This window comes from Notothenia coriiceps, unplaced genomic scaffold (genome assembly GCF_000735185.1).
Source record: "Notothenia coriiceps isolate Sejong01 unplaced genomic scaffold, NC01 NC01_scaffold00025670, whole genome shotgun sequence".
NCBI lineage: Eukaryota > Metazoa > Chordata > Actinopteri > Perciformes > Nototheniidae > Notothenia > Notothenia coriiceps.
Genome location: NW_011358371.1, coordinates 1 through 12188, shown reverse-complemented (window position 1 = coordinate 12188; position 12188 = coordinate 1). Strand labels below are relative to the sequence as shown.

Below are 12188 nucleotides of genomic sequence, written 5' to 3'. Positions count from 1 at the left end.
ACGCACTCCGTGAAGGTATTTTATTGTAAGGGTCGGTTTTTTCGCTGTTCTTTTGCCATTTTGAGATTTCAATTTCCAGCGAAAGCTAAACTAAGAAGTGGAAGCACACCACGTGACGCATCTGAACGAATCACGTTGTCAGAAATTGACACCAGCCAATGAGATTTAGTTTTTTAATTTAAGACCCCTTTGTACTTTCACGATTGGTTGCTGATACAAAGGAAATGACCATATTTGGATCCGATGAGATTGTGCAGGAGAGACGGAGCTTTCCAACGATACCTCTGATGACATGGTGCAAACAGCGGTGGCGGTACTTTGTGTTACGTTAGAATGCTAACTTTTGGTGAATTTAGGAGAAATCTACAGACGGAAATAGACAAACTATTGTAAAATAAACACCTAAATGTTTTTTTTGTACGTTTTCCTTCCAAAAGCCTGAAAGAAAACATGTTATGGAATCAAAATAGCACAAAATCTCAAAATTGACCAGTGCATGAAAAACGATGTTTTTGCCTGCCGTGTCTCGCCTTAAAGCCTTTGAATCTTGAATCAGTAGTATATGCACATGTTGCCAGATGTAAAATAACTATCATATTTGTACAATCAATTGGCAAAAATGTTGGGATGCTTACAATTAGAAGTTTTACTGCACCATCCCAACAAAATATGGATCATACCTGTTTATTTGTGCATTTCTTCAAATTCACCTCTTGCTTTGTTATCATGATGTTAATCAATCGTAAGTCGCCGCCATTCTCTCATCCGCTTCTTGCCGTTAAATTCACGGTTTACATGTTCATTGTTAACCAGTTGTTAAGATTCATTCTATTTTCCATTCCTGGAAAAATCGTGAGATTGTATTATATTGAATTAAATAATTTTTGTTAAGGAATCGTTTATAGTTAAACTTCCACATAATGTAACATTGAATCAGTTAATATATTTGCAGTAGCTGTTGATATAAGGTAGCTCTAATATGGGTTGATGCATGACGTTCAGTCTATCATCACTTTTGCTTACCGTACCATTTACTTTTCATACAATATTTATCTTTTGGATGAAAGTGTACAGCTTGTTTGTGTGCTTAAAGGTTTTAAATGGTCATGCACATTTTATTCTGGGTCTTTGAAATGTTGTGGAAAAGTTCTCTCAAAATAGAATCATTTTAAACCTCAAGCACATGAGTGATCCGTTCAAACTGGATCTCAACTGCTTTAAGATCTTTATACCTAGACAAGTCATTTTGATCAATTAATCAATTTGCTTAAAAAAGATCACCATTGAAAGCACAAAATTGACTCACTGTGAATGTTTGAGTAAAACATTTGCATAAGTTCTTGAGCTGCATTACCTGATCTTTCTGAAATCAGTTTCAGACAAATATTTATGAAGTAGATGGCTAATTTCTTGAATTATATAAGTGTGTATGATCAAAATGTGAACTGTCGGGTGATGAAGTTGTCCTAACTTACATTTTCCATGTGTTCCAGTAAAAGGGAAGCGGAAGGCCAGCTCTACAGTAGACGTGTCCCCGCCAAAGAAAACTAAGCTCATCAACGATGGTAAGAAGTGAATAACAATATAAGACTTCATTCTGAAAGGTGCCCGAGTTCTTTCCTTCACACATTCCACTGTCTTATTTGTTGCAGGTTTTTGTCTCTTTGTTGGCAACCTGAACAAGTCCAAAACATTTGAGGAGATCAAAGATTCGTTAGCAAACTACTTCATGACACAAAGCGTCCTGGTTCAAGACATCAGATTAGACCGGTCCAGGTGAGAATCCTGCTCCTACTCCTCACAGAATTATTAGTGCTGCTACTAAACCTACTGACTTAACTAACAAATGATGTTTTGCTCTTGTAGAAAACATGCATTCGTAGATTTGGCCTCAGAGATGGACTTGTTGAAAGGCTTGATGTTAAATGGACATATGATGAATGAGCTGCCCATGAAGGTTGCCAAAGCAAAAGTCAAAAGTGAAGACAAGGTGAAGCCAAAACTATCCTTTGAGGAAAAAAGAGGTAACGAGAAAATTTAGTTATTTAATTCTATGTTGTTAACCTTTTCTCATAGTGGTGCAGCAGTAGTGTTCGTTTAAACCACTAGAGGGCATTCATTGTTGAGTTTATACAACTTATGTTCATATGAGTATGGTTGTTTTTCAATAACTAAAATAATGGATGTATGGGGGCTTTATACAGGAATGTAAAACACCATAAGGTCCACGGAGGTTGTTAAATATGAAATGTCTAACTTGAGGGCTGTTCTGTGTTTAGCAGCCAAAAATAGCAGATGTTTGTTTCTGAAGAACATCCCTTACGAAGCGACAACAAAAGACATTCTGAAAGTCTTCAAATTGGGAACCTGTGTTCGTTTTCCTGGTGGAGCAGAGACCCCAAAAACAGGGTAAGAGTTTAAAAATAAATGTTCTGAGGTTCCCTTTCTAGGTACACAAAACCTAATTGATATATTTAGTAATGTGATTGGGATGATTTGTAATCTGTACTGAATAAATTGTTTTTTCACTCTTCAACAGCATTGCCTATGTGGAGTTCCCAAACAAAGCTATTGCCAGAACAGTGCTGCAGCAAAAACAAGGAGCCAAGATGAGTGGCCGTGTTCTGATTGTGGAAAAAGCCGGAGAAAAGAATGGGAAAGTCACCAAAACTGATGAAAACAAAGACGACACTAAAGGTAGATCACTGGATATTTAGAAATGTACTCTTAATAACTGAGGTGATACTATACCTATTAACCTGCAGACCCACAGCATCTTTTGGTCATTTAAAAGTACTGCACCTCTATGAAAACAGCACAAACATGGCTAGAAGTGGAGAGAACTGAAGCATTTATTGTGTGCAGTTATTGGTAAAATGCCTAAAAAATAAAACTTTTGGGGATTTAATTCCTTTCCCCTAAAATGCGAGAACGTAATCTCTAAATATTTAACTTTTTTGCCAAGTGCCCCAAAGTTTTATAAATATCGGGGAGTTTTACAGTGACATCACCATGTAACACTCCTGCTTCTATTGGCTATCTCTCCAACCCATTGTACGGGATAGGCTAAGGGGCTCGGACATCTCTAAGCAATTGACCAAGAAATATACATATGAACCTGAGGAGAGAATAATAGGGCCCCTTTAAACAAACTTTTGTTGTCTCTTCTTTGTGTGAATGGCCTGCAGCTCAGCTGAAGTTTCACTCATTTACTGAAACCGTTCATGATTTCCATCTCCGTCAGGAACACAGAATTGCATCTATTTTAAGGGATCTGCCTGGAGCAGACGGTTTTATTTTGGTTGACTTTTGAAATAGAGCATGAAGTGGTTTTATGAAGTGAAATATCACTATTTTAAGCAAAGTTTTACGTTTTCTGACAGAAGCATTTGCACATTATAAATCAGGCTGTCATTTTTGTTTTTAGAATTCCTGGCTATGATAAATTGCGTTATTTTCGCCCTAAATTAAGAAAAGAAAACATGCCTTTCACACCTGCATGCCATTTTTGGGTTCAGAGGTTCAAATATGTTTGTTGCTGCCTTTTTAACATCTCAATATCCATCAACAAAATTTGGATTCAGCAATTTGACCTGGTGACAAATTATCTATTTTCTTTCTCACAGCTGCAGCCGATCCAAATAAAACCTTATTTGTGAGCAATCTGCCTTTCAATGTGCCAGAAATAAACCTCAAGAAAATCTTTGCGAAAGCCGTTAGTATCAACCTGCCAAAAAGCCAAGGCAAACCAAAAAGGTAAGTACATGTTCACTTCACCTTTCAAATAAAGAAAGCATTTGACTGTTCTCAAGAACATCTGTAATCCTCTGCAGGTTTGCGTTTGTTGAGTTTGCATCCGCAGCACACGCGGAGAAGGCCCTGCAGTCATCCCAGAAATTGACAATTTCAAAAAGGGAGATCAAAGTACAATTTTGCGACAAGAAAGAAGGGTCTGCACAGGCAAAACGTATGTGGGATTGTTTATGTTCTATTATCCATGTCGGTGTCGCCTTAGTTACTGCAAATCATACATTGGAACTGTTTCCAAAGCCACAATGTTTTTTTCCCCCTCTTTAGACTCATTAAAAACTTTGATCGTGATGGGCCTCGCTGAGAAGACGACTGCCGAGACTCTTAAAAGTGCCTTTGAAGGAGCTTCAAGTGCAAGAGTCACTGTAGATAAAGAGACGGGAGTTTCAAAAAAGTGGGTAGCCTCACATTTTTTTGTCATAATTTTAACATGTTTTTTCGATTATTCTGGAAGTCCGATTTACACTGACTTGTGTCAATTGAAATGTTTTTCAGGTTTGGTTTTGTAGAGTTTGAGAGTGAAGACAACTGCAAAGCTGGTAAAGAAAGCATGGAGGACTGTGAGATCGATGGCAGCAAAGTGACGGTGACTTATGCAAAGGTCCAGGCTGCGAAAGGTCCGAAACTCCCCTCCAAGCCCCCCCAGGCACCTGTTGAGAAGTCTGCAGGTCAGGCAGGCAAACGTGGGAAAGGAAAAAAGAAAGGTAATGTTTGAGTTCAACTGGCGTGTATCAAGGTCTCATTGTAGTTGTATGCTTATAAGAAGAATTTGAGAAGAAGAAAGATCTAATTAGTGTTATTTTTTTATAGTAACACTGGATTTAGTGGCTACTGATAACATCAAAGGGGACTAGTCGACAAACATGCAATGAATGATCCGCAGTTCCCCTCATTTGCAGAGCATCTTTTTACGCGTTGTTTTTTTGTATAGTAACTCTTTTGTTTTTGGCTAAATCTCTATGCTTTCAACCTCAACTTAAACACACTTTATGCCTTCTATCCAGAACCAAGTAGCAAACAAGTTAGTCCTGTTCCAGCTAGTCCTGTGATATTTCTATGTTCTGGACAAATGGGAAACATTCTGGGCTAATGTATCCGTGTTTACTGAGCAGCATACTTTTTGTGTTTGGTTGTTTAGTTTGTAAAAAGAGTATTTCCTAGGCGCATCTGTAACATATTGTTGTGGACATATGAAGTATGACATAATGGTGGGAAAAAAACGGTATTCACAAGATTAGAAAACCCTGATAGACATATTTGCAATTTACATTTCACAGCTAAAGAGCCAGATAATTGCCTGGGCAGTTAGTTGGAGGACACCAAAAACTAAGCTAAGAGAATATTGGAATAACATTCAAACACAACTTTATAGATGTTAATGTTGCTGTGTCTTCTATGTTTAAATAAGCAAATGTTTACAACATGTTGCACCTCTCACAAGTGGCCAACAATTAGGCCTACAAAAGCTTTAAAGGTCCCATGTCATGCTTTTCCGTTTATCACCCGTCCCCTTGTGTGTTATGTAGCTTTTTCTGCATGTAAACGGTCTGCAGAGTCAAACCCTCAAAGTACACCCTGTAGCGAGTAAAACTCTAAACACAGAAAAGACCTGTCTATGCTGCCCCAGAACGCCTTTTTGGAGATTTCTCTTTTTCCATTGTTTACTTTTTGGGTATAGTGACGTAATGTAACGTCCGCGGAGCCGTTACGTTTGGACCAATCCGCGGACTCCCTCACTCACACACACACACTCGGCGGGACGTTGCGAGGCTCGCTGCTGCGAGGAGCGGGACACTGAGCTGGCTCACTGGTGTGGGGTCGGCGAGACACCGCGGAACTCAGCCTGGGCACACACACAAACTCCCAGCCAGGCTGTGGGTGTATGTGTGTTTCGGGCTGGGTTTAGCTGTGTCTCGCAGACGACCACTGGGCTCACAGGGAGGGGGGGGGCAGGAGCTCCAACAAGCCGTTTAGGACAGAGAGTGAATACACATACTTTACAGAGATGCTGTATGAGAAACCAATGTGAGTTTGGAAAATTGCACAATATAAATGTATTGTAGTACCTCAACAATGGAATTATGATCAGTAGAAATGGCCATGACATGGGACCTTTTAATAAATGCAATGCACCTTCTTTTTTGGCAGCTTCTTTTAGAAAATATTTGTACTGCCCTTGCATATGATGCTTTGAAATACTCTGCTGTTTTTACATTGCATTTAGCTAACGCTTTTATCCAAAGCGACTTACAATAAGTGCATTCGACCAAGAAGATACAAACTTGAAGAAAACAGAATCATATAAGTTTCAAAGAGCCAAAACATTTCAAGTGCTACTCAACTGGCTTTAGATAAGCCATTCCTTTGTTAGTATAAAGTTGTTGCTTGCTCATGTTGTTCATTGTCATTAGAGGGCTATTTTTTTGTGCAACTTTAATTTACTGTCTTATATTGATTATTGACTGGTTTAGCTTGATGTTTCTTGTGTAAATAAAACAATTTTTCTGCCTTGTTTCTCCTTCAGGTAAAAAATCTGGAGCTGTCGCGCCACAGGATGCTGTTAAAGAAGTTGAAAATAAAGGCTAACTGGACTGGGAAAAGTTAAACAGAGATTAATCTAAAAACTGTCCAGTTCTTTTGATTATGTAAGGTTGTGAAAATGTAATGAGCATTGTTAGTCCTACCTGTTTGTAAGACACGTAACACCTTGTAGATGATCATATATTTGAACCTTTAAACCTTCCACTTCATAACTTTTTTGAACAGATGTTAAAAAAAACTCCAACTTATTATCAAATGTTGTTGTTAAAAGATTAATTGTGAAGATAAACTATATTTGAATCCCCCACCAGCTGTGTATTTGAGTTTGTTGTAACATCTGTAGTGAAGAACCAAAAGGTTATGCAAGGACTCAAATCTCAGCCAAGTCACTGAAAACTTCTCAGCCATTGACCTGAAATAACTCCTAGCTAAACATGCCAGGTCCTCCCGTTAATGACTAAATTAAGCAGTATTCCCCCTTTATTTATTTTTTGAAAGGTTTTCTTTTATTGAAGAATGACTCGTGTAAGATAGCAGGGATGACACGTAAACGGGTAGCAGCCTGGGCTCGAACCCTTGTCCGCCGCACGAACTGAGCCTCAGTACATGAGGGGCCGTCAGCTATAAACAGTTTGTATCTGCTCTAATGGGAACTTTTGCATATCTTCAACCCTCTCCCCCCTCTTGCACACGTCGCCACACTTCGATTTGTTGCAACTTGCACTAACTAATCCAAAACCCGGTGTCCTTTTGTGACCTCACATCCTGTTTTCCTCACTTCCTTTGAATGGACCGGTTTGGGACGGTCCTGTCTCCGCGCGGCGTGGAGCTGTGTTGTTTCGGCGCCTGTCTGCTGACACATGTTCGATCTCCAGTGTTGCTAGGCTGCTGAACGGGGCACGCGAGCTAACTTTTGATGCAACCGTTAGTTCACCTGACTATGCAACGTCTCGTGCATTGATTGAGAAGAGAAAAGTGTCGGTAAGTTGTTAATTCGCGTGAATTCGAGGTTTTTTACACGGTGTTTATGTTCATTTTCAGTCTCATGTTAAGGTAAAGGAGCTCCATAACGGCTCAACAAGGAACTTGTGAAACGGAAACAACTTTGTAACAAAAGTGTCAAACAGCGACTGCAAATGGCTCCTCATTCACTGTTTGGTGATGCAATACTGTTGAAACTGGGAATGTTTGTTTTTCTCTCTGATAGGAAACTTATAACTTGAGCTTTTTCTCCCTTTTCGCATTTTAAACATGTTGTTTACGTAAGTATCGACAAACTCTACCCTTTAACTTCAGGTTAAATCGATTTTTGAGTTTTGTTTTGGTTAGTGGGATTTGTTGGAAAGTGATGGAAGTGGTAGGTGCTACAGTGTAAAATACTGTAACAAATACAAGAGTCGTACATTCATGGTATACAAGTAAAGCCACAACACTCTTGGCCTCATATTATGCTTAAAACTACTGAAAGTCAAAGTACTCTATGCAGAATGGCCCATTACAGAATAATTATTATATTACTTTAAAAATAGAGCTACTGTTACAATACTGGAATGTTCTAGCATTAAAATTATTCATGCATTTGTGTCCATAACCTTGATGTTTTAGCTGCAAGCAGGTTAATGTCGTCATAATTTCTTGAAAAAAAAGGTTACTCAGCATGAGAAAAATATACAATTTGAATTGTGACTAATCAACAAACTACATCTAAATTGACTAAAGACCAAAAATATCCGATGAATTGATCGATCAACTAGGCAGTTCTAATACTGTATTAGTTTATTGTACTTATATCTATAAAAAAAAAAAATTAAGTCTGTCTTAAAAATGTTGAAAAACTGTGAATTAAAACTCCAATAAAACTGAAATAAAGAACAAGTACTGGACAATTGTGCTTAAGGACAGTACTTTAGTCAATGTATTCCATCAATGCTTAAAAATCTAATGTCAGTGTGCCATTAAAAAAAAATGCACATTATTTAGGGGAGGCGTGAGTTGAGTATGTAGATAAGTTTGCACATCTGTTATTTGTCATATAAAAACTCGTTTATAAAGTTATGTCAGGTAGCAATGGGGACCCCATCGCCACAGTTTCTGGATTGGGATATGAACCTTTGCTGCTGTCGGACTGTTACATAGTTGTTTTGAAGACAGCCCGGTGTAGCTTTGGCTTTTGGCTTTGTCCGGCTGGAAAATAAATCTTATCCAAAGTCCCTGTTGGCTTGCAGACTCCAACAGTGTTTCTAACAGGATTTGTACTTATTTATATGCTGCAATATTTACTTTATTTTACTGCATGATGCTGCCATCACAAGAGGGATGGTGAAAAAGCTTTTGTCTTATCAGACCATAGAAGCCTGTTAGATTTGTCATGGACGATTGGTTTTCTATAAATGTAATTAATAAAGTTTCATATTAACTGTGGAGGAATTGTCTAAAATATGAATTTGGAGCTGGACTTTTCTGATATAAGATTTAATTGCATTATCTAGGCCCAATTAATGCATAATATCAATATTATCTCTAAATCTACAGAAACCCCCCCAAAAATCAGTCAACTTCAACTCAATAACTATTACATTTGGTATTTGTAATCTTTATTTAAAGAGCAATTATCCATATTCAAGTTATAATGTGTTTCACAAAGACAGCTAAATAACGACATACAAGCCCTAAATGATCAAGCAGTCTTAAATGAAAACAAATCACACACTTTTGTGTATAAATAAACAGTATAGTGTAGAGAAAGGTAAAAGGAAACCATCTTTTTTTCAAAGAAATAATGGTAAGTTAAAAGGCAATAGAAACTTAAGTTAAATCGGGAAATCTGAGTTCTGGAAATATATAGATGATTGATGTAAAATACCAGACGACCCATACATAATAGCGCTTGGCTGTGAGTCAAACATTACTGTAGGTGTGACAGTTATTGAGCGGTAACATTTGCATGGTGCAAAGGTTTCCATGTTTTACGGCCCATCCTGTCCTGGATCAACGCTTTACATCTAAGAGTGTCGCACTAATGTGTCAATAAAGTTGTCAGTGAGTCGACATGTCGGTGTGTTAAAAGGCTCAGTTAAGTCCTACAGAAGTGCACTCGATAAAATCAATGCAATCAAGCCAGAGTAACGCCGTATTTCAACTATTGACTCGGCTAATATTCCAGGAAATGTATGTGGACAATATCTAAAAGGTTTCAAAAACAAGACAATGAATGTACCAGAAGCTTTTCACAAAGTCTCAAGACGTGACTGGTATGAAGATAGGGAATATCGTTTCCTCCGGATTAATACCAGGTAGATGAGGTTTACTCAATGGTGTTACTATGTTGAACGCTAAACAAACGTCTGTTAGTGTTTTGTGAGGATTACTGGAATATTCACTGACCTTCTATTTTTTGGGGTTTATTTTCCAAAGTTAATAAACTTGGCCATTTCAAGTCCTTGACCGTTATTAGCATTGCAACATCTTTGCTGACCAGACAGAGTAGAGACTTCTGTGATAAGAAAGCGTCAGCGAGTAAACCACCCATTGGAGTCCCAGTAAAGAAAATGATCTCTCTTTTTTTTTTTATCTTCTCAGTTGTTGAACTTCAGACAGAATGAAGACGAAAGAGCCGACGATTATAAACCAGGGACTGGAGGATGAGATGGTAAATATCCATTTCTGTTTGAATCTGAATTCCTTTATCAGTCCCACAGCGAGGACATATACAGTGTTACAGCAAAAGTGGCATAGCAGGTCACAAAGGCCTACATAAAAAAAAAAACATTCGTAATAAAAGAAAAAAGAAAGACAATGAGTAAACAAAAATGGCTAAAGAAATGTGTAGCAGCAATTTAAGTAAAACTAAGTGACACCGTTTTGGATGGAGGGCGTCAATAACCAATAAGTTAAAGAGTTACACAATGCATATACCCCGTTTTTTTTCATAGTTTTCGTGAGAAAACACAAGATAAAGTAAGAAAAGATGATGGTTATCACTTTTGTTTTTGCGTGTTTACTGTAAAGCTACGACCAGCAGCCTGTTAGCTTTAACACTAGGAAGAAGCTAAAACAGCTAGCTGTGCTAAATCTGCCAATCAGGGCTTTTAAATCTCACCTATATTTGGTAAACATCAAACTTATTTTCTAAACATCAGATTTCTCAATTATATGCAATCAGCTAAAAACCAAAAACACCACTAGATTTAAATGAACAAATGTTTGCATCTTAAAGTTGGGGTAGGTAATTCACTTCAGAAACACTTTTTGTTATATTCCATGGAATGCTCTTAACATCCCGATACCAATGAATACATTTAAATGCTTTGACAATAAATACATAAAAAAATCTGTGGAAGCCGTGGTACTGTAAAAAGCACGACCAATCATCTGAGCCGGCCCAGGCCCAGCTAAGATTAACTGGAAGGCCTACCGGCCCAGCTAAGATAACTGGATGGCCTACCTGCCTGTCAGCCTTCCATCTGTGCACAAACTTATCTCGTGCCCTCATTGGTCATGTTCCCACTTTAATTCAAGGTGGCAATCAGCAGTATGTGCCAGGATGAGTCAGCTTCTTTTTTTTTTTATCCTGTGATAAGACATATTGCCAAGAGTGCTTATCAAAATGTACAGAATGTACATCTGTTACAGAGTTGACTGTAATCCACTTACATTTCTGGAACTCATTATCCGATTATTTTGGACAAATTGCCCTGTTTCTTCAGTGAAACATAACTCATGAATCCAAATACACCGTTAATCGGCTACTGAAAATAGTCCCCAACAAATAAATATGTATTCCTGTTTAAGCAAAGTTAGTTCTAGGTTACAGTGAAATTACTTTACTTTAAAAATATTCTTTTTTTTTAAACTCTAGAATGAGAACAGGCCTTTAACACAGGCGACACTAGAGTAGGACATGTGTAAATAATAACATTTAGGATACAGTTGTACAGATGTAAATTATATGTAGACTGAATTCTATTTAGCTGCTTCAGTTTCAGGGTCCTTGCATTTGCGTGTTACTGGATAGCCCGCTTTCTAAGGGCTATTAAGATGCTATATTGGGCTAGTAAATCTAGAAAGTTTGCAAGTCATTTAGAGAAGTGTTACCCTTCAGTGTGTTTACATGAGTGTGTGTCCGTGCAGGAGGTGTGGGGTTATCGGCCCTGTGTATGGAAGATGATCCTGGTGGGTGTAGGGACCGTGTGCTCCGGGGGTCTCCTGCTGCTCCTACTCTACTGGCTGCCTGAGTGGGGCGTTAAGGGTACCTGCACACACACCTCGCTGAGAGACGCACACACACTCCTGCTCAGGACCACGGTAGGAAAACGGCAGAAATTGCTTTCTTTTTTTTTTACACAATTTACTTGTTTTACACATTTTTCTCTGCTCAAGTACATTATATGACTTTCCACTTAATTTAGCTGACAATTTTGGCAACCGCAACACGTACAATAAGTGCAATCAGTCATTATATATAAACAGCAGTAAGCCGAAGCTGCTTTTCCAGTTATAATTCTGTATTCAAAAAGTTTGTTTTAGTCAGGTATATATTCAAATGTTTGAAGTGTAGAGTGTGTAAGTGCTTAGAATATGATGACATAAGTATTGCCATTCTCATCTCATGTTTTTACATTTTTGGATCAATGCTTTTTGTCACACAAGTTTGGTGCAAGTTTGAACTGTTTTTGACTACTCAAAAAGTGATGCAAATGGTCAAAGATACCACATTAGGAAACCAAGACCTTGAAGAATACCATAGAAAAATCAATGCTGTGATTTGGCAGTAAAGATGTATGACTTTACAGGCTGTTTTTAACATTATTCAGACTCAGCTCGCTGAGCTTAAGCTT

The 12188-nt window shown here is 38.0% G+C and overlaps 1 protein-coding gene and 1 long non-coding RNA gene across 3 annotated transcripts in view; both read left to right on the top strand.

The window, feature by feature from the left end:
* Window positions 1-6656, top strand: part of LOC104956242 (nucleolin-like) — a 9680-nt gene extending 3024 nt beyond the window's left edge. Inside the window, exons 7-16 of one of the 2 annotated variants that reach the window (XM_010783711.1) lie at window positions 1494-1565; window positions 1653-1776; window positions 1867-2024; window positions 2283-2409; window positions 2540-2697; window positions 3627-3756; window positions 3834-3967; window positions 4078-4204; window positions 4306-4514; window positions 6335-6656. In XM_010783711.1, coding sequence (XP_010782013.1) covers window positions 1494-1565; window positions 1653-1776; window positions 1867-2024; window positions 2283-2409; window positions 2540-2697; window positions 3627-3756; window positions 3834-3967; window positions 4078-4204; window positions 4306-4514; window positions 6335-6396 — 1301 coding nt within the window. In that variant the 3' untranslated portion in view covers window positions 6397-6656. Of the gene's footprint in view, window positions 1-1493; window positions 1566-1652; window positions 1777-1866; window positions 2025-2279; window positions 2410-2539; window positions 2698-3626; window positions 3757-3833; window positions 3968-4077; window positions 4205-4305; window positions 4515-6334 lie in introns of both variants that reach the window. The other variant, XM_010783710.1, reaches the window with a different exon arrangement.
* Window positions 6657-7091: 435 nt separating this feature from the next.
* LOC104956241 (uncharacterized) lies at window positions 7092-11650 on the top strand. The gene is made up of 3 exons (XR_799525.1): window positions 7092-7332; window positions 9931-10000; window positions 11482-11650. It is a non-coding gene; the product is annotated as an uncharacterized lncRNA (long non-coding RNA).
* The last annotated feature ends 538 nt before the right edge of the window (window positions 11651-12188 follow it).